General features: G+C 34.4%; 4 protein-coding genes and 1 long non-coding RNA gene across 9 annotated transcripts; 2 read left to right on the top strand and 3 right to left on the bottom strand.

Moving 5' to 3' along the window:
- Positions 1 to 987: 987 nt before the first annotated feature.
- On the top strand, positions 988 to 5,643 carry LOC108197164 (uncharacterized). Of its 4 annotated transcripts, none has more exons than XM_017364699.2 (9): positions 988 to 1,352; positions 1,443 to 1,604; positions 1,693 to 1,796; positions 2,246 to 2,338; positions 3,500 to 3,602; positions 3,681 to 3,755; positions 4,441 to 4,536; positions 5,010 to 5,131; positions 5,394 to 5,643. In XM_017364699.2, the coding sequence occupies exons 1-8, from the start codon at positions 1,203 to 1,205 to the stop codon at positions 5,091 to 5,093; spliced, it is 867 nt and encodes a 288-aa protein (XP_017220188.1). In that variant the 5' UTR covers positions 988 to 1,202; the 3' UTR covers positions 5,094 to 5,131; positions 5,394 to 5,643. The 4 variants fall into 4 exon arrangements, with proteins under 4 accessions (XP_017220188.1, XP_017220187.1, XP_017220186.1 ...); XM_017364698.2 differs by lacking the exon at positions 5,394 to 5,643 and adding an exon at positions 5,312 to 5,392; XM_017364697.2 differs by lacking the exon at positions 5,394 to 5,643 and adding an exon at positions 5,260 to 5,322.
- Positions 5,644 to 7,445: 1,802 nt separating this feature from the next.
- On the top strand, positions 7,446 to 11,724 carry LOC108197206 (probable protein phosphatase 2C 40). 2 transcript variants are annotated; one of them, XM_017364755.2, is made up of 4 exons: positions 7,446 to 7,807; positions 9,219 to 10,339; positions 10,718 to 10,982; positions 11,414 to 11,724. In XM_017364755.2, the coding sequence occupies exons 2-4, from the start codon at positions 9,227 to 9,229 to the stop codon at positions 11,539 to 11,541; spliced, it is 1,506 nt and encodes a 501-aa protein (XP_017220244.1). In that variant the 5' UTR covers positions 7,446 to 7,807; positions 9,219 to 9,226; the 3' UTR covers positions 11,542 to 11,724. The 2 variants fall into 2 exon arrangements, with proteins under 2 accessions (XP_017220244.1, XP_017220245.1); XM_017364756.2 differs by lacking the exon at positions 7,446 to 7,807 and adding an exon at positions 7,887 to 8,256.
- A 1,184-nt stretch (positions 11,725 to 12,908) lies between these two features.
- On the bottom strand, positions 12,909 to 13,488 carry LOC108199001 (flowering-promoting factor 1-like protein 3). Its single transcript, XM_017366769.2, has one exon. The coding sequence runs from the start codon at positions 13,444 to 13,446 to the stop codon at positions 13,120 to 13,122; it is 327 nt and encodes a 108-aa protein (XP_017222258.1). The 5' UTR covers positions 13,447 to 13,488; the 3' UTR covers positions 12,909 to 13,119.
- A 1,840-nt stretch (positions 13,489 to 15,328) lies between these two features.
- On the bottom strand, positions 15,329 to 18,098 carry LOC108199890 (uncharacterized). Its single transcript, XR_001802507.2, has 2 exons — positions 16,102 to 18,098; positions 15,329 to 15,674 (listed from the first exon to the last, which is right to left on the bottom strand). It is a non-coding gene; the product is annotated as an uncharacterized LOC108199890 (long non-coding RNA).
- A 3,537-nt stretch (positions 18,099 to 21,635) lies between these two features.
- LOC108199889 (protein SRC2) lies at positions 21,636 to 23,031 on the bottom strand. Its single transcript, XM_017367903.2, has one exon. It carries the CDS (start codon positions 22,722 to 22,724, stop codon positions 21,828 to 21,830), a length of 897 nt encoding a protein of 298 aa, XP_017223392.1. The 5' UTR covers positions 22,725 to 23,031; the 3' UTR covers positions 21,636 to 21,827.
- Positions 23,032 to 26,014: the final 2,983 nt, after the last annotated feature.

Genomic DNA, 26,014 nt, shown 5'->3' with positions numbered 1-26,014 from the left:
AAAATATGTAAGATAAAGAATATAATAAGGGTTTAAAGGGAAGAAATTTAGTTTCTTTTTTTTATTTCAAATGACGAGGTACTACCTAAAATTACCGTGATATCGTTGAACTCTTATTTTATATCGCATTTCTTGTATTTGAGCCCCATAAATTGTTGAACTTGTTTTAAAAACAAAACAACAGTGCGCAAGCCATACAAATATTTTACGAGTTAATTATTATACACATCATTTTTAATTCGAATATATCAAATGAATCATCGATGATTGTTTTATTTTTTAAAATTAAACTTGCAATTTTAATGCTTTCAAAAATTTTGTGAATGACAAAACTTAATTATTGAAGATATTCTGAACAAATATATACATATCGTTCTCACTATTTCAGTAGTTTTTAATTACATATGAACTAAGTTTCGTTTTTAATTAAATTCAACCTCTATCTTATAAATTTCTTTAATTTGATTTTAATTATTTTTATGTTATCATCACATTGTGTATAGAAGTTCACGTCATATAAAAGAAGTTTACGTCATATAAAAGAAGTTTGTTTTGACATGTTTTAATAAAAAGTTGTTAAAATATAACTTAACTTGAAATGTGTGGCGAAAATGATAATAAATGGATAATTTCAAGACATTCTCATGAGATACTGTCATTTTATATCACATTTCACATACATTCATTTTTATGTCACATTCCACATATATTGATTTAAGTAAAATTCAGAATTTCATCTAACTTAAAACACTATAGAAGATTATCAGAGCACTCACTTTATATAAAATGATTTAAATTTTAGTTTAGAAAATTAGTTTAAGATACACATGTAATTTGCTCTCAAAAAAGATACACATGTAATTAGTTATTTTTATTTGAATAATTGAATAATATACATGGTTGTGGGGTAGACTTATTTATAAAAAGCTTATTTCAAGAAAAAGATTCACATTTTGATGGTAATTTTGAGAATTAAAATTTTAAATGGCATCGTGCATCCGATGTTGAATAATCAAAGTTTGAATATCGTGCATCAAATGTCGAATAATCAAAGTTTCGGAAATGCGAAAAAGTTAGAATGTTCATTAAACACGTAACGCCACTGCAGGAAGCAACGAGGAAGAGCTTCTGGTCGGCAGTGATCACCACCATCACTGTGTGTTCGTGTTTGTGTTCTGTCTGCATAATATAAAAAGAAGATTATGCGATCACAATTGAGCTCAGACCACATCACAACAACAACAACAATGGATCTTTATCACGATTTTCACGCAATCAAGCCCACCAAGCTCGACTATTTTGATAACATGTTCACTTATCAATCCAACTCCACCCTCCTCTCCTCTTTTCTGGTCAGTATTTTTATGATTTTCTTGTGTTTTTATTGTTTTTCTCAGATGGGGTTTTGATTTAGTTGCTTTTCTTGATTTGTTTGTGTTTAGGATGATGATTATAGATGGGCTTTGGTATTAGATTCCACCATTTTTCACCCACAAGGTGGAGGCCAGCCTTGTGATGTGGGGATTATTTCAGCTACCCATTCTTCTTCTGATTCTCCTGGTTTTAAATTTGTAGTTCAAGATGTTCGATTGAAGGATGGGATTGTATGCTTTTCTGGGTTCTTTTCTCTGTTTTTTTTGGGTTTAATTTTGATTTTGATTGTTGATTACTAACCCCTTTTCTTGATTTTAGGTTTTCCATTATGGGTTCTTTGAGATTTCGGAACCGATTAATGTTGAATTAGGGGTTCCAGTGAGCTTGACAGTCGATGAACCCAGGCGTAGACTCAATTCTAGGTATTTGACATATTAAAGAAGATTGAATTAGGTGTTCATTTTATGAATTGAATGTGTATTTTATTTTCGGTTTATTGCATTGTCAGACCAGGTTTCTTTATACATGAATTGCCTCGCATTTGCCCTCCCTATATACAACAGTGTTCTTGGTTTGTAGTGTATCAATTTAGCATTAGTATGCTCATTCTGTTGGTGGGCTTTGATTTAATTTTGTTTATTGTCTTTCTGATACTGAAATGTATTATCACTATACTTGTCTAGCTTGTTTAGATGTTACTGTCACTTCTCTTCGGCATTTTAAATGCAGACTGTGAACATTATACATTATTGATAACCTTAGATACCTAAGATTATCTTAGATATCATGATGTGGTTTCAAAATTTCATCTTTTCATGTCTTATGTTTTCCCTCTTGCTTCTTACCATACTATGGCTTTGGCTTGTTTCAGACTACACTCAGCTGGACATCTGCTGGATGTATGTATGAGAGATGTGGGGTTAGGTCATCTGGAGCCAGGCAAAGCCTACCACTTCCCTGAAGGGTATGATTATGCTGCTGATTGACTGTACCATCTGTATTATTGCAAAAATGTTTATGATTGATTCGTGAAGCTCCTCATGATTTGCAAAGGTCTGATCAGCACTCACCTTTAGTTTTAGAATGCAGACAAACCAGTCAAAATTGTATTTAACAATATAAGTCTTACGACGTCCTTTGGCATTAGGGTATCGACTAGCCTATTCCTACCGGGAAGAACAAGTCCCGTAAACTGTTCCCAGATGTAGCATTACTGTTTACTAGTTTCACTAACTGGAACTCTGGGTACCAGGAGTGGTTTAAATATTCTTTCTCACATCAATAGGGCACATAAGGTTCTTATAGTAATGCTTGTCTTATATACTCATGCTATAGATATTTAGCAGTATCATCTTGTGGGATAGCTTTTAAGTATTGCAAGAGTTGAGATACTTTCACCTCTGTGTATAAAATCAAGTAGAGCATTCATCTGGTAATGTCCCAGACTCACAGTTTTCTTTTCATTTACAAAAATTCTTTACAATATAAACCTGCGAAAAGAGTATGATTTATATTCTTTCTTACACTGTCCCAGTATGTATGACCTTTATCTAAAACATGGAGATGCCAAAGTTTATGTTGATGCTTATGAGTTCCAATTCTTTTACATATTACTTTTAGTCACACCAACTACATAGTTTCCTTTGTAATCTTCAATCCTTAAGAATTTTATTAAACAGAATTTTTAAGTTTATATATATATTTACTAAAAAAGTCCAACTTTAACTTGGTGAATATCTTTTTTCCATCTAATTCTTTAGTTGTAAAGGTTAGTTACTTTCTAGTGCATCATATAGTTGTGTTTAACTTGAGGACTGTATGTCTTTGATCAATTGTCGATATTCAGTACTATAATGCTTTAACACCTTCATGTTTTTGTGGGACAAAACTTTTCACAGTAAGAGATGGTATCGTAGAGTATTATTATCAAGTAGGATCATCCATTGTTGGAAGATGATCAATTATTATCAAATAGGATCGGCCATTGTCTTTTTTTTTGGGTGGGTTGGGGGTTGGGGGTTGGGAGAGGGGGGGAGGGGGGGGGGGGGGATGTAATTGTTTACCTAATATTTACTATTTACTCATCTGATGACATGGAATTGACAAGTATGATTTTACTAACCAGGCCATATGTGGAATATAAAGGCTCAGTGCCTCAGGATGAATTGCAAAGTAAGCAAAAGGAGCTGGAGAAGGAAGCTAACAATTTAATATCTAAGGGAGCAATAGTATGCTTTTCACCCATCTGTTAGCATTCTTTACTATGAGTTTTTTTTCTTCATATGGTAACCCAGTATTTATTTCAGATATCTGTTGCTACCTTACCGTATGACGAAGCTTGTAAACTGTGTGGTGGCTGTCTTCCTGATTATATTTCCAAGGTCTCTACTTAAACATATAATACATCATTGACTATTTTTTTTTGCATATTTCATACAGTACTTGGCTTTTGGGAAGGGGAAAGGGGAGAGAACCTTTTCAATAACTACACACAATATTGATGCATTTTCATCCTCACACTTGCGTGAAAGTACACGGATGATTTCGTATCAGAACTAGTGTACCAATTATGTAAAGTAATTTTGAATTTATTAGAATTTCAAGTTTGTTAAAGTTTCTTTGGACACATTTATGTTTTGGTTACTGAGTAGGCTCTCAGGATTCCAGACTGTCTACTAAACACATTTGAGAATTGACAAGGAGACCAGCTGATGTGCTCCTTTAAGCAGGCAGCAATAATTAGAAATTTTGCAATTATTGGTTAAGTTAAATACAACAGACCATGAACCAGAGTTTTCATTACTTAAGTTGTGAAGGTGGTGTTATTTTTGAACAAATATTCGAAAATAAATTGAAGATAGCATTGCTTATATCAGCACTGGTTATCTATTTCAAACACACAAGTCACAAGTTGAGTCAGTGAACAAACTGTTTTCAAGTCCCAACTCCCTGGTTAACCTGGTTATAGTTTAAGTTATTCAGACTGTGTAGCCTAGCCTCTTAAGTGCCAACAGTGCATTTGCTTAATTTGCTAAAACTGCTATTTTATCCTTAATAATCATGCAGGATAGCACTCCTCGAATTGTGAGAATTGGAGATTATCCTGGCTGCCCTTGTGGGGGAACACATGTTTATGATATTTCTGAGATTTTGAGCATTACGGTAATTTGTTTTTGTAAAATCTTGCTTGCAGAGCTTTGTTCTGGAGGTTTTGGCTTTTTTACTATTGTTTTCGGTTAATTGAGTGGAGCAAAGTTAGATTACCAAATTTGGGTTCCAAATACATACGGCATGTTTCACTGGGTTACTCCTGTGGGCCACATGCTACATATGCGTTTCGAACTCATTTGGGCATCTACTTCTACGCATAGCTATATTAATATAGCTATATTAATATATTAATCTTATATCCGAACCTGAATTGCTCTTCTTTGAGAATTCTGTATATATTATCAATTGCAAGAGTTATTGCTTCAACATTAATATGAGAATATTATAGCCATGTTATATACGAGTAGCTTGTGTCAGATGTGTTTCAATTGCTTATATGCTTGTGTGTTGCAGGCCAAATGTGATACGTATAATTCAGTATAAGTTTATTGCTTTGCTTAGTGTTATCTCTCCCTCGTGTTCAGGTTTCACAACTCCGGACTAAAAAGGGACTTACAAAGGTTTTCTACAATGTTGGATCATGGCCTGCTTCCGAAGCCGAGTCCTGAGTCTTAGAAGTTCGAGATCTTACTAAAAAGTAGTACAGGTTACATAATTCATCCTTTCAGATGCCTGCACATTTTGTTTTTATTATATTAGATGTAGCAGATGTAGCTTTTGGCATTAGTGGAAATCACATGAGCTGGAATACTTGAAAAATTTGTACCTTTTCAGTATTTGAAGAACTGGAAATACAAGATTCTTATAATGCCATGTTGAATCATAGATTTGTTCCAACTTTTCGGCATTTGAAGAACTAGAAATACAAGATTCTTATAATGCCATGTTGAAGCATAGCTTTGTTCCAGATTTGATGCTCATGAGTGGAATCATATATTTATCACCCGAAACGTGGCTGAGTCACACCCGAAGAAAATTCTCTTTCGGGCCATGGTTGTATGCTGCAAGGGAGCTGTTTACTTTCACTGTCCAGGCACAAAACAAATGAATGATCACAGAGTTTAATTATTCTTGCACTGTGGGACATTGTTGAATATTTGAACTAAACTGGAAGATGTATGAATCAGATCCACTCACTTGCAAAACATTTTGTTTTTAGTTTGTTGTCTGGCTTCTAGTAATCCAAAGCAATTAGGCTAAAATACTGCCATGTTAATCAACAAGTGAAACAAAACTTTTACTTGCATTTATGTAATTCTACCAACATATTTAATTACGAAAAAATGAATCACTTAATTATTACCTTCCAGGCTTGTGACAATTTTGACATTTAAAAGTTTTCATTATTTAATTTATACTAGAAATTATGATTAATTTAACTGCAAATAACCTTAGCTTTGCTTTCTGGTCTTGTAACCATCATGACATTTAGAATATAAAGTTTCTATTATTTAATTTATATTAATTTTTTTTAATTTAGCCGTAAATAATCTTAGCTTTGCACCAGGCTTCCAAAAATCAATTAGACTTCTATAATTTACAAATATAATATATTAAAGTAATGTCTTGATAAAAGTGTATCGAATCATTATATGATTCGAGAGGAGATAAAGCCTATCTTCGGCTTTCAAATAATTTAAAAATATAATTAATCTGTGTGAACATCTTATTAATCCTTGCAAACATAAAAAATGCTACCTTTTTTTCTTCTTCGCCAGTTTTTCTAGTCAACGTGAAGGTGCAATGGGGGTAAGCCATAGAATCAAGTTGTCCAAGGTACTTTAGCTCTATAGCACATTGAATAAGCATAAAGAGAAGCATGATGCTGCTAACAATTTAATACTAAAATTTAGTAATTTACACAAAAATATCTGAATATGCTTCACCTCTTTAAACCCCCAAAGGCCATTTTTATACACAGGATAAAAGAATGAAAACAAAATAGCGAAATATTATTATATATTTCTTTCTTACAACTGATTATTTATCACTATTAAAATGATTTTATATTTTATATGATAGTAATGATTAGAATTGTTTCAAACTTGGTACCAATTCCCTTACAAAAAAAAAACTTGGTACCAATTCAAAAACCTACGGATACACATCATCTTTTAAATTATTATATAGTGACATGAATCTATGTGCTCAGTTTGAATATTTGTATTTTTCAACGTTAAATTTCACATATATTTTTTCATCTTAATATTTACGCACCGCTCTCGAGTTATAAAAAGGGAGGAAAGCAAGTAAAGAGAAAGTAATGTTATATAACTTTCAGTCTTATTTGTGCTCCCAAGTTTTTTAAAAGGAGAAAAACAAGTGAAAATGAATGCAATTATAACATAATTTCACTTCAAAATTTTCACTCCGAAAATGAGATTCTTTTACATTTACTTGTTTTCTCTCCTAAAAAAACTCAAGAGGAGGGTCTAAAATAAGAGAATGAATAATACTTGTTTCAAAAAGAGAATGAATAATACTTCTTTCATCCTTATAATTTACTATTTTTAAATACTTGACACGTATTTTAAAATATATATGTAAAATATATTTCTATACTTCTTTTCTATTTTTTAAAATTATTTAAATATAAAATTTCTGTAACATATTTACAAAAAGATGGCGTTAGTGAAAAAAGTACTCCCTCTGTCCCCCTCATTTGTTTACACTTTTTTCACACTGCTCGACACGCATTTCAAGGCGCATATAAAACATAGTTCTACAGCTTATTTCAAAAAATTTTCTTTTTTGTATAAAAATTTAAATATCAAATTTTTATTCAGAATAAAAAAAAAAATCAAAATAATTTATCAAACTACGTTTTACGAGCGCATTAAAATGCGTGCCGAGCCCCCGTCCCCCAATATCAACAAATGAGGGGGACGGAGGGAGTATTAGGCAACAAGTTGCAAGCAGAAGAAAAGAGGAAGAAAAGGGCGCCTATATAAAACCTAACAGACTCGTCGTATACATCAACAGATAAATACGCGAGAGAACAAGTAGCTGAACCAAAGTAGGGAGGCATGAGGAGTTCGAGAGCAAATATACATCCTCTACAGAACTAATCATCTCTCTCCCTCCCTCTCTCTCGCGCTCTCTCTCTCTCTCTATCTCTCTCTCCAACAAAAATAGCGGTTTTGGTGGCAATTGAGTTTGACCCAAGCCTCTCCTATATTCTCTCCTCCTTTTTTACCACACACTCTCACCATTCAATATTCTCTCCCACTCTCTCTCTCTCTCTCTATCATTCAAGATTCCACAACTCATCTCTCCCGGCTCTCTTCTCTCCCTCCGCCTCACTCTACTTCCACCCTTCAAGGTTACTTCCCTACTCACCTTGATTTTTTCAAGCTTTTTTTTACTCTGCTTTTATTTTTACATTCATTGTCATCAAACTTCTCTGTGCTTTTATTTGGTACTGCATAAATAAATTTTCGTAGCAAGTTGTTTAATTGTTTATATAACTTGCGAATATAGATATTATCTATGGTTTCTGTGGACAATAAGCACTTGCATAGTTGCAGTAACTTACAAAAAACAATTGACTTCATTTTGTTAGTAGCCAGTTGCCATGAGAATTTATGCTGGCCACATCATTCACAGGATTATTTGAATTAATTTTCCCTAAGAAAATGATTCTAATAAGATGATCTTTGTTCCTAGTTGCGGTTTGGGTCAATGTCACTTAACTATTTGTTCACATATCGAATTTGTAAAATGATCAGTATGTTTTCTCCACAAAGGATTGTGCTCCGGTTTTGAGCAGCGGTAGGCTTTTGCTGAATTTCTTTCTTCTTCAAATCTCTTCGCTTTCACCCTTCATTTTAGTTTGTATGCCCGTGAAGCTTAATAATCAATACGTTTGAAGTGTGCAATGATTCTTGAATTAAGCTTATGTATTGTGTCCTCTTGTCTTGTCATGAATATTGCTAACTTGAATTCTGTTGAACTTTATCCATTCTTCTTTTTCTTGTGGAAACATGATTATGCCAAATGAGAAATATATGGCATGGTAATAAATTGAAGCTCGAAGCGTTAAAGTGACTGGTCCACTCCAGGTGTTTTGAGGCCCTACCAAAATCCTTTTAACTGAAAACTCATCTTTTTTTAATGATATTGATATCTTGATAATTGTTGAGATTCCGGTGCTTACATGAGGTATGATATTCACAAATTTGCCCATTTGTGATGTCTAACAAGTAACTAGCTTTCAATTTTAAACCAGAAGCTTCATTTGTCTTTCTAAATTCACCAGGCAATTTATTAGACCTGTGAAATATTATAGAAATAAGGAGTGATCGACTTATGTTGTTAACCATTACCCGCACTTTGAATTGTACATTTGAGTGGTTGCAACTTGCAGAGCTCATCACCAAGAAATCAATATGAAGCATTACAGATTTTAGTCAACTTATAATAGCCATAGGGAAATCTACTTTTGTTGTAGCTTGGTATCCGAGCTGTATCAGTCAAGAATAATAACTTACTAATTTACCACATAACTCGTCATTTAACGTAGCTACTATGTACTCAATTAATTTTAAACCTGGTCTGTCAATATGAAAATTCCAATGGCTGTTCAGTGTGGAGTTTATTCGAATACTATGATTCAGTGATCATAATTGAGATTTTGGTTCATTGTCTTTCCTATATTTTGTTGTCACTGGGAGCATATGGTATATACTTTTAATATTGCATGAAATAAGTACTGCTATTTTGCACTCTTTCAGCTGTAAATATGCATCAAGAAGCAAGTCTTAATCCAGACGGAGAAATCAAAGTAAGTTTTGGATATCACTGTGATGAAAAGAATGAGAATTCCTATGGAATTTCCGATGAGTATGAAACCCCGTCTGGAACTAAACTTCGAAGAAACAACAGCTCTTTCTCTTGCCTCTCTGGTGCTGCCTTGAGTGCAAACGCTACTTTGGCTAACACAAATATCTGCAATGGATTATTTGGTGCAGAAATTCTTCCAACGTGGGACTCCCCCAATTCATTTAGAAGGGTTCCCTCTTCTTCATCTATATCGAAGTTGGACTTATTATCTACTTCTCTTCAGAGTAGTTTATCAAACTTAAGTTGCAGTCCTCCAACTCCAAGTGATTCCTTTTTGCTAAAATCCATGAGTGCTCCTTCAAGAAGTGAAAGTTTTCTCAATGCTATGGAATTGCAAGTAGCAGGTGGCGCGGCAGGGGAAGATCGAGTCCAAGCCGTTTGTTCTGAAGAAAATGGGTGGCTCTTTTGTGCAATCTATGATGGATTTAATGGTAGAGATGCAGCTGATTATCTAGCTGGTACATTATATGACACTATTGGCATCTACTTGAATTCAATAGAATGGGATATAGAATCTAATGAAACATCTAATTTCCCACATCAGCTCGATGATGATGAAGGGGGTAAAGCTAATGCGAAAGATGTGAGCACGGATATATTGGCAAAAAGTTTATCCAGCTCTTCCAGACAAAGGGTGACTGATAGCCTTCAACGTGCTCTATGTCAGGCTGAAAATGATTTTCTTAATATGGTTGAACAAGAAATGGACGATCGTCCTGATATAGTATCTGTTGGATCTTGTGTTTTAATTGTGCTACTCCATGGGAAGGATCTGTATACACTCAATTTGGGTGACAGTCGAGCTTTACTAGCAACATACAGTGAAGCTTTCATGGATAGCGATAAGGCCCTACAAGCTATTCAACTTACTGATAGTCATACAGTGGATAATGAAGTTGAAAGAAACCAACTTCTAAGTAATCATCCTGATGATCCCATGACAATTGTGGGTGGAAGGGTGAAAGGGAAGTTAAAGGTCACTCGTGCTTTTGGAGTTGGTTACTTGAAAAAGGTAATAAATCATTTCAGTTCCTCACCATACCAACAAGATTTCATTTTTCCCCCCTTAGAAGGGGGAAAGTGTAGAAGTACAAGCTACATGAAAGCTAACAAAATTAGTAGTAATTATTTGATTTGCTACTCCAGCATCATATTTCCATCAACTATTTACAGATGCATTCTATATATTATGCCAGCCATAAGTAATAGTGAAATGGGAGCCTAAGAGTTTCTAGATTTATGTCTAGTGATGCTACCTATTAGTAAACTTGCTGCTGATATGTTAATACATGATATAAGTGAGTTTGCACAAGTCATTGTGGCACAACATGGTTTCATTTACATTAAAGTAGATTCTTTAAGTTCTAAGTATTTAGTGACATTTCTGCAGAAAATATTGAATGAAGCTTTGATGGGTATCCTCCGGGTTCGCAACCTTAAAAGTCCTCCATATGTCTCTACAGAACCATCCCTGCGGGTGCATGAAATCTCGAATTCTGATCGCTTTGTTATACTAGGGAGTGATGGTTTATTTGACTTCTTCACAAATGATGAAGTTGTAAAGCTTGTTCATTGTTATATCTTGTCCAATCCTAGTGGAGATCCAGCGAAGTTCTTGTTAGAACAGCTTGTACTAAGAGCAGCAGATTGTGCAGGTGAGATTCTTAATTTTTTCTTGCATCTTGCAGATTAGAAATTATGTACTTCCAATTAGTATTTACCGTTTCACTCATCTTTGGATTTCTACAACTTACCTCTATCAAAAATTAAAATTTATGTGTTGTATAATATAAGTTGAATCATCAAGCACTAATAACAAGGCTAGTAAATTAAGGAACTGTCTTAATTAATTCATTTGTTGGGTTTTAGCAAAATTTGACAAATCCAAAATAATTGCAATTTCACATGTGATAAAAGCTTGATTCGGAATTTTAGTTATTTGAAGAGTCCACTGTTGAGTAGTATGATCACTTCTTACACAAAGTTCAGTTGATGCATTGTGGCTATACAACTTAGTGGCATACGCTCCTTTAATATATGTAATTTATTTTCAACTCAATGATTCAATCTTTACCGCAAATTGCAGGTTTCAGTACGGAAGAGTTGATGAGCATTCCTCCGGGCAGGAGAAGAAAATATCACGATGATGTAACTGTGATTGTGATCAATCTAGGTACAGATAAGCGCACATCCAAGGCATCAACATGCCTATAACATTTCATGTGTGTGTGGTGGGCAGTTTTTGTCATTAACATCTATGCATATTTGATACTCTTATTGTTCTTGGTTAGTATATGCATATATGTAAATCTTTGTCAAACTTGTTCTGCCTTGGAACTTCATTGCCCCGTTTTGTTAATGGAAGGAGTTCCTGATCGGGAACGACTTTAGTTGATATGGTAAACGGGTTGTTGCACTATGATTTCATCTTTGTGTTGGATATTAGATGGAGGTTGACGGCTGAAGAGAAGATATGTATTGGCTTGATCTGTTGCCATGGAGAAGAATTTGTAATAGTCAAAATTTCATTAGAAGAAATTAAGAGTCTGTCAACTAAGTAGTGATATATGGGGCAACTTGGTAGTCTTGAATTCTTGATTTTAATTATTGTTGACATGGCATGAGCAGTCTTCTCTCTATTGATTTTAGGCAACTAGATCACAGGGGATGTCCATTTAACTTAAATCACTGATAAAGCATATTTTTACTCCCTATATGTCCATTTGACTTTTGACCAGTCAAATGAACTTATAATTTGACTGATAATATTATTTTTACGCTCAGATGGAAACTGTATTTTGCCCATGCTTGATTTATCTTCATGGATAAAACTCCATGGATAAAAAGATAGCCCTCTCATACTCTGATTCTCTTTGTGGCTGCTCCATTTATAAGACCAGAATCTTCCCTCAGGTGGTCCTTGCTATTCATGTACTAACAATATTCGTATCATAACCTGATAACCCCATCCAAAGTTCACGTACCTACAAAAGATATATGCAAAGGGATGAGTATCCCGTTTTATAGGAGTGGCCTTCAACCACCAACTACATGCAACATGACACAAGTTTTTGATGTACCCCCTGTGTGCTGTGAGTATCGGTGGGTTTGTCCTGGTTAATATAACAATTTTTGTGATACGAAATGAGAATCTAATCTTATAAATCATTTCTTATGCTCTTTTTAAATATTTATTCTCATACTTATCATTTTTATTTATGATTTCTATTTTTACGGTCCAAGTGCCCGGTGTATTAGTGACATAATACTTCAGGTGCCATCCAATGAAGTAGTCACATCTTACGCAAACATGCATATTACAAAAAATATGCATATGATTCTCGGAGTCTTATATATGTTCTACGAGTATTACTAAAAATGTTTTTGCATTATCTTATCAAGAGAACATGCATGCTTTAGTGCTTCACGGAGAATTAAGTGACTAATTTTTTCAAAATCAAATGTTTGGAGAAGATTTATCGGGAGAAAATTCTTTGCTAATCGTTTTGGATAAAAGTCTATTATTTAATTCCGCCGCCGTATTTTCAAAAAAAAAAAAAAAAAAAAAAAATCCACCGCCGTAGCACAAGAAACTCAATCTCCGTTACAATCAATTACTAAATCATTCACAGATACGTTACAATCGAGCACAGCTCTCCACATTTAATTAAACTACGTACCTAGGAGAATTACTATACTCGCACTCTAATTAAATACATAACTACATGCAAGTCTCACATAATCATAATAACCAATCACAAAGCAAACCGATCTACCTCCGAAAAAGAGATTTCATTTCATTTCTCTAACTTCGAACACATTTCGATTTTTGACGACAATATCAAACATATGCATGGACTTAAACTTGTTGAAATCTTTAGGAAGAGAGATGAGATGGACGGTGGATCTCTTGTGGAACTGTAGTAGGTCCGGATCATCGTAATACCTCTCCCACCCGAGCATCATTAGCTTTCTTTCGAGCACTGCGTAGGATGTAATGACTTCATTTGATGCCACGTGGACTAGCGTCTTCCGGTGGCGGCTGCCGTCCAAAGAGTCGGCCCCCGGATTCTCCACGAGCCGAACAACTCCGTTTTTGAATACCCAAACGCCGGACATTTTGCGAGAGGTGAAGTATAAGGTAGCTGGAGAAGAGAGTCTGTAAAGAGAGGATGGTGAGTATATGGTGGAGGACAGGGATATTTATAGGGTAGATAGTTAAATTTTATGAGTAACATGTACTCCCTCCCTCCCTCCGTTTCTTTTTTCATTTCCTGCTTGTGTTTGTGATGTCGGTATTGTTCATAACATGAGACAAATTACTAATTTATAAAACTAAATATAATCATGAGTGATTTTGTTGATTCGTATTCGCGAGTACTTTAATATAGTGAAGTTTTTATATTTAATGCTAATACGAAATGAAAGATATTAACGATCAAACGCGTGTGTTGACAAATGTGAAAAACTTAAATAGGAAAAGTATTCAGAGACCGGAGGGAGAAGGAGTAAAGAGTAGCAAGTAATTGTGAGATAATGGTGTGATGGCATATATACGTACGCAGACATCCTGGTCAGGGGGTCAGGACGGTACACGCCTACACGGGGCATAATCATCTCTGCATGTTTATGTTCTATGCTGACTAATTAATTTATTTACCGGTTCAAGATTTGTCAAAATTTTATTAGAAGTTTTTCGATAAATTAAGAATTATTATCTTAATTGGAATTTTTTTTGATAAATTAAAGATTTTAATAACACTATTTGGCGGGTGCTTGGCAAACTGAATTTATGACTTTTTTGGATGAGAAGTGGTTTCCGCTTATTTATGGACAAGTTAAGAGAAGTGTACTTAGAGTTTACTCCTGATTAACCCGGTTATAAATGATGTAGTACATAACTTGAGATTTAAAATATCGCAATAAAATGGGATAGTTCCTCAAGAAATATCAGAAAATATTAATGCATTTTTCTCATCTAAATACCTTTTTTTTGAAAATAAAACTCATATCTTAATTTTCCTCCCGATATTTAGAAACCAATAACAATTTTTTACCATCAGGTCTTTTGGAATCTTGGTTCACCGTCATTCGGTGGTATACGTGAGACGAAAAGGCATGGTATTGGAAAGAATCGAACAATATTTCGTATTCAACCGAGTCATTTGACTAGTATTAGTTGAGAATTTTTGTTGCAAGGAAAACAAATGCGATATGATAAGAGTACCACGTACCGAAACTTTCCACCCATGACTCGCAAAAAACTGATTTGTGAGACTGCTGATCTAAAACAATTATTCGACATTCGGTTAAAGTAGATTCGGAGTTTGTGGTGGAACTTTATTTATGATATGAATTGAAAAAAGAAAACTATGTGTGTACATATTATGCAGTAAAAGATTCATAGGACAACATTGCGAGAATAATATCGATATTCTAATAATAGTGCAGATATCGCTTTATTATGGTTCCACATATAGATATGATTAAATACGGTTAAAATTCGAGTGATTGAACTAGACGATTGAAATTAAAAAAATTCCTGATTGTCTTTATTTTCGATTCAATATGGTCGCTTATAATAATTTTTGACCGGTTAAATTCGATTATTTTTAATTTTGACCATTTATGTTCAAAAATAACTGTTGGTTGAAATTTATGATCGAATTAGCCGCTTTTCATGAAATGAATTACTGCGCAGTTGTGAATAAATTTCCTAGACTCACAAATTAGTGATGGGTTGGATCAAAACGAAGAAATGATAAGAATATGATGACATCATTTTCATCGTAAAAGTATTTCATATTTTATGATTATTTTGTGTCAGATTAATGATTAAGAGTATATAATAATTATTTACATTGTCATGTTCGTTCATACGTTTAACTTGTATAAACGAATCCATCTAAAAAGTATTTAGTAAAAAATCTGATCACTCCTCCGTATGAATAAATTCATTTTCTTGAGAAGTGCTTACAATAGATTGACGACATAAATAACATCAAACAAAAGCACTATCGCCTCTAGGGAAACTTTATTCGTAAATATCAAGTTGGTGTTGGACACAAAAAGGTAAGAAATGTTCAATGTATTGCGAGAACACAACAAAGGATATAAAAAGTTGGTGAAAAACCAAGTAATTGGAGGATGGGGGCTGCATTCACGAGTAGAGATGTGTTTCTGTATGCCTTTACGGCATCAATATTCTATCCTCCCTAACCCAATGTTCTATCCATTGTCACCTTCCTTGGTCCCAAGCTCGGACCATTTTCTCAGACACCACTTTCTTTCCATTTTGTGGCTTCTCCCATGCCAAGATTCGGTATTCTTAACTTTGACTACAGCTTCTACACCCAAGAGTACACCACAAAATTTTGTACAATTGTGAATGAATTGACATATTAGAAGAGGAAAAGATTTGCCTTTTCATGCATAAAACTCATTTTAGAAATTTTACTCATACTTATTAATCGTGAGATATATACTGTAACAATTATCTCTAAGCGACAAAAACGCATAAAAAACATTATAGAAACGAGTCTAATTCTGCGCGCATATAGATTACTAACATATACAGTACTAGTTGACATCACAGCACATATATAATTGAAATGGTCAAGACAACAACATACTTATTAATCGCGAGATCTATATTGTAAAAATCGTATGTGACTTGAACACATAAATATTAAATATTATATGAAAACGAGTTAAATTCTTGGCGCAGATAAGTTACTATATATATAACTCAAATGGTTAAGACAGCAGAAATACCTGTAGCAAAGCCCAGGATAAGAAACTGCTTCCCTGGCAAACAATTTGGATTTATGATTGTCCAGTGTGAGGTGCCACGTAGATGCCAAATCAGCTTCCATTAGATTGTGTCCATGCATGTTTGTCCCCATAAAGTTGATGCAGGGAACAATTATAGCCCCAGCCCGACCAGCTTTTGCAACATGCTTCCCTTTAATGCCCTAGAGCTTGAGATATTATCAGAACCAGAATCATATACAGGGATAACATGAGGGATAGAGGCAGCCCCTACCAGAAAGAAAGGAGGAAATTCTTTCATCACTTATGAAACAAAAGTATGCTATTATACAACACCATGTGAAGTATGTTCAACACTTAGAAAAAGCCAAATTCTAATTCCTTCATTAATCAAAAACACACATTGTCCTACCCTTCTATTTGTCACCGTAAGAAACTAAAGTTCAGAAGCGTGTTTTTCACAAAGTTGGTTCTTACAAATATCTCATTCTTCATTTAAAGGCAAATAAAAGTGTTGGATTTTAAAGTGGGCTTTCTTTTTTTAAATACTGAGACAGCAAATCATAGGTATGGTTTTTATTTTTTTGGCAATTGATTAATTATCAGAACTATGTATAGTTGAAGCATCTCTGAGAGAAACTCTTAGATAAAATCTTAAATGGCATATAACTAAAATATTATTATTTTGTTTCTTGAAAGGATTTATTCTCTGGTATAAATTAAAAATACTAAAGAGATCTCATTGGCTGCACAAAATAAAAGTGAAACTGTACTTTGTTCTAAGAATGTATACAATTTTAGGTAATCAAACATTTCCCAGAGTTAAATGAGTCAAATGCGAAGTGTCAAAATTAAAGAACAAATGATTAGCCTATCATTAGTAATTTAGTATTGTGCTTAACTTTCCTAAAGATGATTGATTTGTTCTCCTAATTATATATAATTACAGAATAAAGCTGTCAGACACATAGAATCAATTAAAGGGCCTTATTCCACCTTCATATGTAATTAACTTTTTTCATATAACATTCTATAATCCATAGATAAGGACGGGATGAAAGCAATATATTATTAATTATATATGAGTTAATTATCAAGTTTATTACTAAAATGTACAGTCCAAGAGAGTGTAGGTGTCACTTAGACAAGGGTGTCGAATTAACTGATGGTATGTAATTTACTGATGCACATGTAGTCGTCCTAGAATGCCTCTGTTCTAAACTAAAAGACTCTTTCAAATGAATGGGGAAATCGCTCTTTGATCTGCAGAATAAAGCCTACAAGCTCGCTCCGTTATTGTTGTACGTGAACTGAATCAGGATGTAAATATGCATCTCAGTTTGATTTCCAAACTGCAACTTGCAATTAACTTTTAATTACATGTTTAGAGGCTGAAGCCTCTTGAAAGTTTTTATGTTTCAATTCATGTATTGCTAACATCATAGAAATATTGGTGTAGTTCTGATCTGTATCAGCATTCACGACACCATTTAATATCTTGGCGATTAACCATACAAGTTTTTCTGAAGTTACAGCCTTTTGAGGTGGCTAAAGAATCGGTGCAAGCTAATGTATTATATAGACTGTAGCTTAGGACTGCGTAGTATATTTTGGTATCTATAAACGCTGGGTTATGTGTGTTCTACGACAAAGATAAAGTAAGTACGTGGAATGTGCTACCATTTAAATGTAAACATCAATTTAACATTGACAACAGGAAGATAGATCCCTCACCACTCTAGGAGTGATTGCTAGCAATTTCTAATGTGCCTATAGACGTGGGAAAAGAACATCTTAAAATGAGAAAGAGGACCCCTAACCAACAGTATGACAAATCAACACAAATAAATCACAAGTAAACTCCTTTTATCAAAATCTTTGCATAAGTGGATAATATTTGACATTTTCTTGGACATTTGGACACAGAATCCACACAAATTCTCCATTTACAGGTGAGTATGTAAGTTAAGATAATGTGGCTTTTGGTAACTGGTCTGGGTGCAGATAATTTACCTTCAAAAATTCCTCCCCCGCCTACAATAGCACCAACATGACCTTTAACAGAGCAATGCTTGCACAGTGCCAACTGGAGACGCCCTCCACTAAAAAGGGAAAAGAATTAAAACATCTACCTGGCAAAGGAGAAAACATTGAAGAGGGAAACTGCTGATTTGACGATTAAAGAACTTTAATACTAATAAATACCTCTACAACGTTGTCGATGTGTCCACTCCTTGTCAGCTTACCAAAATCTGTCCTTCAAAGCAACTACAAGCACATGGTTCGGATGGTTGTTAGCTGATGTGGCTAGATTGTTTGGCATTGGAGAGGTCTGTTGTATGCAAAATTGCTACAGTTATACAATTTGAACAACGGTAGTTTCCCTTTTTTTAGTAATATTTTATTCACTTACAGGCCCCATCAACTTGCTTGCTGCATTTTTTGTTTTAAAACTTTGTGAGCTAACAAATTTGGAAAGGTCTTTTAGCATCGGAGAGAATTTAGAGTAGAAGTAGTTCAGATATGAGTTGGAAGAAAGAGAACTGAAAAAATTAATATATTGGACTAGGTGAAGACTACAAACAACCTTTAAGGTTGTTTCCGCATAGTCCAATATATTAATATTTTAATTCTCTTTCTTCCAACTCATCTGTAAACAACTTCTATTCTAAATTCTCTCAAATGCTAAAAAATCTTTCCAAAGTTGCTAGCTTTCACAAAGATTTAAAACAATAAAGTATAGCAAGCAACTAGGTGACCTGCAAGTGAATAAATTTTTTATAAAAAAAAGAGTTAACTACAGTTTGTAACCCCTAGGTTTGCTCCAAACGCAGTTTAGTACCTGAACTTTAAAACGTGGCAATATGCACCCTAAACTTAACATTCCCGTACAAGTTGTAAACCCTAGTCACTATTCCGCCCAAATTTCTGTTAACTTTAACTGTTTGAGAGGTAACAGTGTGTAAATTAGTTTCTAACAACTACTTTACCCCCTTGTGACCCCTCAAAATTTATGTATTATATTTTGAAATTATTTTTGAACACACACAACGATGTAAAAAAAATAAAATAATTTTTAATATATGTACTTATTTTAAAATAAATTACGTCGTTTATTTAAAAATAAATAAATTTTCAGATTCTAAATCTAGATACATATTTTTAAAAATTTTTTACATTGTTGTGTGTGTTCAGAAATAATTTTAAAATATAATACATAATTTTTGAGGGGTCACAGGAAGTAAAGTAGCTGTTAGAAACTGATATACACACAGTTACCTCTCAAACAGTTAAAGTTAACGGTAGATTTGGATGGAATAGTGACTAGGGGTTACAACTTGCATGGGAATGTTAAGTTTAGGGTGCATATTGCCACGTTTTAAAGTTCAGGTACTAAACTGCGTTTGGAGCAAACATAGGGGTTACAAAGTGTAATTAACTCTAAAAAAAACGAAAACTACTGTTGATCAAAGTGAACAACAATCTTTGGCAACTTTGCAAACAACGGACTCCTCAAATACCAAACAATCTGGCCACATCAGCTAACAACTATCCAGACCACATGCGTTGTGGTTGCTCTTAGTTACCAATATTTGAATATAATGGCAGGTATTCTCGGCCCACACAATATATGAGGAGTAACCGAGCGATTCTGTTATGACTGCATACTCATCTTCTAGTTGTAATCTATCCTAGTCCCATCTTTCATGGTGATTAAGTAGACTGCACAAATAAAGGGCAACCATTTGAATAACGGAAAATTAAACTCAAGTGCAATAATCAAACCATGTAATTAAACCATGCATTTGTTTCTATAAATGAAAAGGAAGATAAATAAAATGGAACTATAAGAATACCTTATGCGAGAAGCTTTATGATAGAAGATATTATGTCTTTCCTAGTTATAGTGTGTCTGCATTTTGACAGAGCATACTAAACCCCAAAAGAACAACTAAGTTGGTGCAACTAGTAAATGTACAACATACCAACATTTCTTGGATTGGCATTAGGCTGCTTCTATGCGGGAGAAAAACCAAATGATCATTTTCTTTCTGAACACATATATTCAGAAGTCAGAACAAACATAACCAAGTCCACGATTTTTTAAAAAGTAATAAAAGATAAGGCCTAACTACAATATCAACGCAATAAGCTTATGAAGATTAAATAGCTAATAGCGACATAGGTTGTCTAAAAATTTGTGATTGTAATGACACATTTACACACTCGTTATGTTTACTACAAACCATTACCCACAGCTGTAGAAGTCTGCCAATGATCCGTAAATTGGTGGTTCAATAGCCTACAAAGTAATTACATAAACCAACGCAATCTGGTTGAACATACGCATAAATGAACTATCAAAATCCATTTAATACAAGGCAAAACCAAATGTTGCAATATAATCTAATAATGCAAGAAACATAGAAAGCATTCGAACTATCCCCAGCATATTTTAGCTAGCCTAGTTTTAAGTAATTTTATCAGGACTTTTGAAAATAAAATTAGCAAGTAAGATGTTATTCTTCTTTTAAGATACAGTTGTTTATTTATGTATTCTTTAGAGACATAGATTAAATAACATTTATGAAAAACAAAGAAAATAAAGAAAAACAGTGATTTAAAAGGCTGCTGAAACAACTGGTCTTCAGAATTTTCTATCTCCTGACTAAGGTATGCCAAAGAAGTTAGTGATGGCCGAAATTGATGGTCTAATGGTGAAATGACAGCCTTGTATAAGTATATCTGTGATTGCCAAAAATTATATCAGACAAGGAAGAAAGACAGATTTTCCTGCTTCATACTACTCTTTTCTGTGAGTTTAGTTGGACATCAAGGAAGTTTTTGGATTTCCTTTGTTAACTCTGATCTACATCTTTGCTATGTCGATTTCCTCTATTAGTAAAGTCTTGACGTATTGTGGGATGCCCTTAGGAAAAAACACCATGGACACCATGACCAACATCAATACAAGAACTACTACAGGGTGAGTCACTTTAACAATAAACAATTAAGGCATGAGAACACACCAATCACAATCGACAAAAACAACCAGATAACATATATTCACAAATAGGCTTGTACAGCATGTAACAGCAAACACCCAATAAAAAAAAACACAATGCACTTCTGCACATACATTGAAAATTAGTAACTGCTTGAATGAATAGTACATTACCGAGTCAATCATGCCTAAGATCTAGCACCTCGACCAGCAACATTCTGCAACTCTGAGTTCGATGTACAAGGCAAACATGAAAATCTCCGAGGACCCAATGATCAATTTTTTTTAGATTCAAGGTTACACCAAAGTCACATTCACATATCAGTTTAAAGCTTCTAGTCACTAGACTGTAGCATATAACCTTACCAGGTATATCCAATCCAATACCAAGAAGGAATCCTCCCGGAATTTTCTTTTCTGACTGAGTGACAGCAGAACCGCAATTTAGATCTTAATATGTTTGTTCCTAAATAAGTTAATTAGGATTCAGAAGTAACAGTAATATTTCCAAGTTCAATTAAAAAGCGGAGAATTAAGATCAACAATCAACACAGCAGAATATGATTCCATTATCAAACTCTCGAGCCACTTATAGGTGTTAAGAAACCATAAATCCATAATATCATTTACAAACACGGGTTATTTGATTTTCATCAGTACAAACTAAGCATTCCTCAAAGGACAATAAGACAATAAAAAACACCTCTAAGATACGAAAACCTCATCAAAAATCAAACCCGCCCGCATCATCAAACCCGGCATCATACCCGGCATCATAAGAACCAACATCCGAAATCATATCGCCAATCAACAATCCACCAAGTGCACCTCCCAGCAATCCCAACCCCATTCCACCTCCTCCAAACTTATTCTTCTTGGGCGGCTGTTGCACTGGCGCCCCATATCCATATCCCTGCTGTGGCGGATATCCGTAACCTGGTTGCTGCGGCGGATATCCATAACCCGGCTGCGGCGGCGGATATCCATAACCCGGCTGCTGAGGCGGATAACCGTGACCAGGCTGCTGAGGCGGATACGCAGCCGGTGGATAGCCCGATGACGCCACTGGAGGGTAAGCTGACGTCACCGGCGGAGGATAGGCAGAGCTAGTTCCGGCGGCCATAGGAGCCACGGCAGGATAGGCGGTGACAGGCTCGTCGGTTTTAGAGGTCACGTGATTGGCTTGAGGAGGCACGTGACTGGCCGCGACTTTCTCGCCGAACTGATAAGAGAAATTCAACTCGCCTTTAGCTTTTCCGCTAGGCTTCCTCACCTGATACCTAACGAACTGTACGGACTTGTTGTTACCGTCGCCGATGATCTCCTTGATCGGAACGCGCACTTCTCCAACATCACGATCCCCGAGGGCGCGTTCGGCGCGTAGGCTGATGACGAGCGTGAGGCGGTTCTGCTGCGCGGCCGCCTCGTCAATCGTAAACTTCATCGGAAAATTCCACGCCGGATTGACGCCGCCTTCTCGGTCCGTCGGAGTCCGCTGCTTCACCCTCGGATCGCCGCCGGCGATACTCACAACAGCATAAACTTCAACCTTGGAGATAAAATTCACGTTCTTAAGCCCCTTCGCAGATATAATCTTAAGATCTAGCGTGCGATACTCCATTGAATTGTAATCGATCTTACTAATTGAATCTGTAATCAAGAAATTGAATATTTCGAAACCCTAGAGATAGAGAGCTGTGTGTTTGTTAATAGAGATAATGTTGTGTAAAACTAGACAGATAAAAACTGGCAGTTGATAAAGGCGTATATATAGAGATAGAAGCTGTGTGTATATTATACGCGGTGGCGTTGTAAAGGAATATTCGAGATAGACGGAGAAGTTGCAGATACACGGCTAACGTATGAGGGAGTAACACGGATAAGTAACGGAAGTTTCTTTCTACGTTCGTATTCAAGTCCCCTCCCCAATATTACGGGAGATTATTGTAGTGTATATACTACTTATCAGTTAGTAGAGTACATTCGTAGGAAATTACTTGAAAGGATTTATAGTTTTAAAAAAAAATGAATCAAAGGATTTATCTAAGGATTGTATAATTTTAGATTAGCCACTTTAATTTTACTCCCTCTGTCTCAAAAAATGTTGCCGGTTTGAAATGTCGGCACTGTTCATAACTAATTTACGTCTACTATAAGATAAAATATAGTCATGGGTGATCTTGTTGGATTCGTATTTATGAGTACCTTAATACGGTGAAATTTTATATTTAATACTAATATAAAATCAAAAATATTAATTATCAAATATATGTATTGGCAAAAGTGATAAAGATAAACGAGAAAAGTATTTAGGGACTAGGTAGTTCTTTTTTAAATCTCATAACAGTGTAATCATCGACACTGAGGTGATTTAAGGTTATTTTCTATAGTGTTATTATAGTCCACAACAACAGCTTTAAAAAATAAATAAAATTATTTGATAAATTTGAAAATAGGTTTTCCTCTTAAAAATTGTTTTTAGAGCAGTTAGATTTTATCATATTTCTGGAAAAAGCAGTTTTTCATTTTTAATGAGAAAATATCTTAGATTTTACTATTAAAACTTCTCAGAAATTTTTATATTATAACTCGAAATATGCAAATATCAAATAAAATCCACCAAACCTACGGCAAGATTTTGTAACGAGCACTTTTACTGACATTGAAAGCACTACCTCACACTCCCTAATTCTTTTACACTCTCATTTATCCGTTAAAAAATAATCTTTTTGTTGTAAAAATAATTTGAAGAAATAAAGGTTTGCAATTATATTAAAGTAGCATGCATCCCGGGAAATAATAATAATAATAATAATAATAATAATAATAATAATAATAATAATAATGTCCAATTAATAATAAAGAGTATTGGACTAATCAAATTTTTGGTATTATAAATATGAAATATATTACCATTCTAGTAATTTAGATACATGCTTATTGCTTAGTTCTTGTTCTTGTCTAAGCTTTGTTTATAATTTTACTTTGGGTCTCCATCCACGGACTAGATTCAATGATTGATACTTAACAGAAGAGACTAACTATTCCAAATAACAAGTCAATGGATCCAAAAATAATTCATAACATCAATCATAATCACGAGTGGAGAATATTAATCTTCTACTTTGAATAGTAAAAGCTACGGAAGCTGATGATCCAGCTCGACCATCAACATTTTGTTTATTAGGTGGTCACTTGCTGCTGCTTTTGTTCCACGCCACAATTTCTGCTGCAATTTGAATATATTATTATTTCACTTCTAAAAAGGATATTTCGTTTTAAATTAACTGGAAATAGAGTAATAATCTCTCGTTTAACTTTTCAGTGAATCTGTTTAACTATCTGCTGCTCATTATTCCATATTTGATGTTCATAAATTGATAAGAGCTCTCATTCCTCCGGATCTGGATAGTCCTGCGTAAACACACAGAACAGCAGAACTGCAGAATACAATAACTCTGCTTGTGCATGAAACACGGTTCTTCCTCCAAAAGAAGGCGCGTCATGAATAACGGGAACAAGGCCGTGAGTACACGTAATAATGATGGATCAAAAATTAATCGAATTGATCAAAGATTAATCAGATGATTGGGTGAATGATATTATATTTAATCAGTTCGGTGAATCACGAAAGACTGATTAATCACCAATTTTAAAATTATTTTTTAAATACATAAAATTGAAAATCATGATGAAATTAATACAAATTAATATTATCTTTGTACCGTCTTCTGATGAATATCATTAATCAGTCCATTTTTGGTTAGACTAGCTTCATTTTCTGATTATGAATATTGAATAATCACGATATTGATACTGGATTCTTCTGGTATTTGTTACTAGGTCAGTAGATAATTTTCATTCCATGAAGTAATTTGAACTTTATTCTTCATCGAGACATGAACATGCTAATAAACTTCTTCTGGTGATGGATGATTGCTTCTATCCCCAATTTCTTCTTCAATCTCATCATAGTAATTTTGCACTCTCTCAAAAAAAATTTTCAAAATTTTCTCTCTGTCATTATTAGTTTCAAGCATTTTTAGCCATTTCATTTCGTTACATTTTATCCAACCAAACACAACATACATGTCTTAAATTTTCCGAGAATTTCATGTTGGGCCAAGTCTGAATGAAAGCTGAGTGTTGGGTTCCTCCGGATGCATTATTTGACCATCTCAGGGAGAATTTCCAGAAGACTGGTGGGCATTTTTTCTTTGCTCTGGTTAGGGGTGAGCATTCGGTCGGTTCGGTTCAAAACCGAACCGAACCGAACCGAAAAAACCGAAAACCGAAATATGCATTTTCTTGAAACCGAACCGAACCGAATTATTATTCTAAACCTAACCGAACAAACCGAATTATTTCGGTTCGGTTTCGGTTTCGGTTTTCGAAAACCGAAGTTTTTAAAACCTTGTATTGTAACTATAAGTCTAGCACAATACTAGCAGAGCAGTAGGTTGGGAACCAGTAACCAACTAACAAGCCAAAAATGTAAACAGCATCTCTCATTTGCATTACAAAACTTCACTGAAAATCAGAAACAAGTAATAGCTTGCAATCTGGGTAATCTATCTCGATATGCATTCTACTTCCTGTGTTTGATTCTTGTATATATTCAGAGAGCCAGAGACCTGTCGCGCTTCGATAATCATAGTTTAGGACATTAGATTCTAGAAATAACCCATAAATAATGTATATAATATATATTTATTTTATATGTTATAAGAAATTCGGTTATTTCGGTTTAAACCGAAATATTATAACAAAAACCAAACCAAACCGATATTTTTTTCGGTTTAAATCGAAAAACCGAACTAACCAAAATTTCGAAAAAAACCAAACCGAACCGAACCGAAATTATACAGTTCGGTTCGGTTTTACGGTTTCGGTTCGGTTTTGCTCACCCCT

The sequence above is a fragment of the Daucus carota genome, chromosome 8, assembly GCF_001625215.2.
Source record: "Daucus carota subsp. sativus chromosome 8, DH1 v3.0, whole genome shotgun sequence".
NCBI lineage: Eukaryota > Viridiplantae > Streptophyta > Magnoliopsida > Apiales > Apiaceae > Daucus > Daucus carota.
Note: the sequence above shows the minus strand (reverse complement) of the source record. Positions and strands in the feature narration are given on the sequence as shown.

What these genes read in the sequence shown, in the direction of transcription:
- LOC108197164 (XM_017364699.2), top strand. Translation starts at nt 1,203, where the DNA reads ATGCGATCACAATTGAGCTCAGACCACATCACAACAACAACAACAATG. An exon ending in AGGCGTAGACTCAATTCTAG is followed by an intron (nt 1,797 to 2,245) that starts GTATTTGACATA and finishes GGCTTGTTTCAG; the next exon opens with ACTACACTCAGCTGGACATC. An exon ending in TAATATCTAAGGGAGCAATA is followed by an intron (nt 3,603 to 3,680) that starts GTATGCTTTTCA and finishes TATTTATTTCAG; the next exon opens with ATATCTGTTGCTACCTTACC.
- LOC108197206 (XM_017364755.2), top strand. Translation starts at nt 9,227, where the DNA reads ATGCATCAAGAAGCAAGTCTTAATCCAGACGGAGAAATCAAAGTAAGT. An exon ending in GAGTTGGTTACTTGAAAAAG is followed by an intron (nt 10,340 to 10,717) that starts GTAATAAATCAT and finishes ACATTTCTGCAG; the next exon opens with AAAATATTGAATGAAGCTTT. An exon ending in AAGAGCAGCAGATTGTGCAG is followed by an intron (nt 10,983 to 11,413) that starts GTGAGATTCTTA and finishes CGCAAATTGCAG; the next exon opens with GTTTCAGTACGGAAGAGTTG.
- LOC108199001 (XM_017366769.2), bottom strand. Translation starts at nt 13,446, where the DNA reads ATGTCCGGCGTTTGGGTATTCAAAAACGGAGTTGTTCGGCTCGTGGAG.
- LOC108199889 (XM_017367903.2), bottom strand. Translation starts at nt 22,724, where the DNA reads ATGGAGTATCGCACGCTAGATCTTAAGATTATATCTGCGAAGGGGCTT.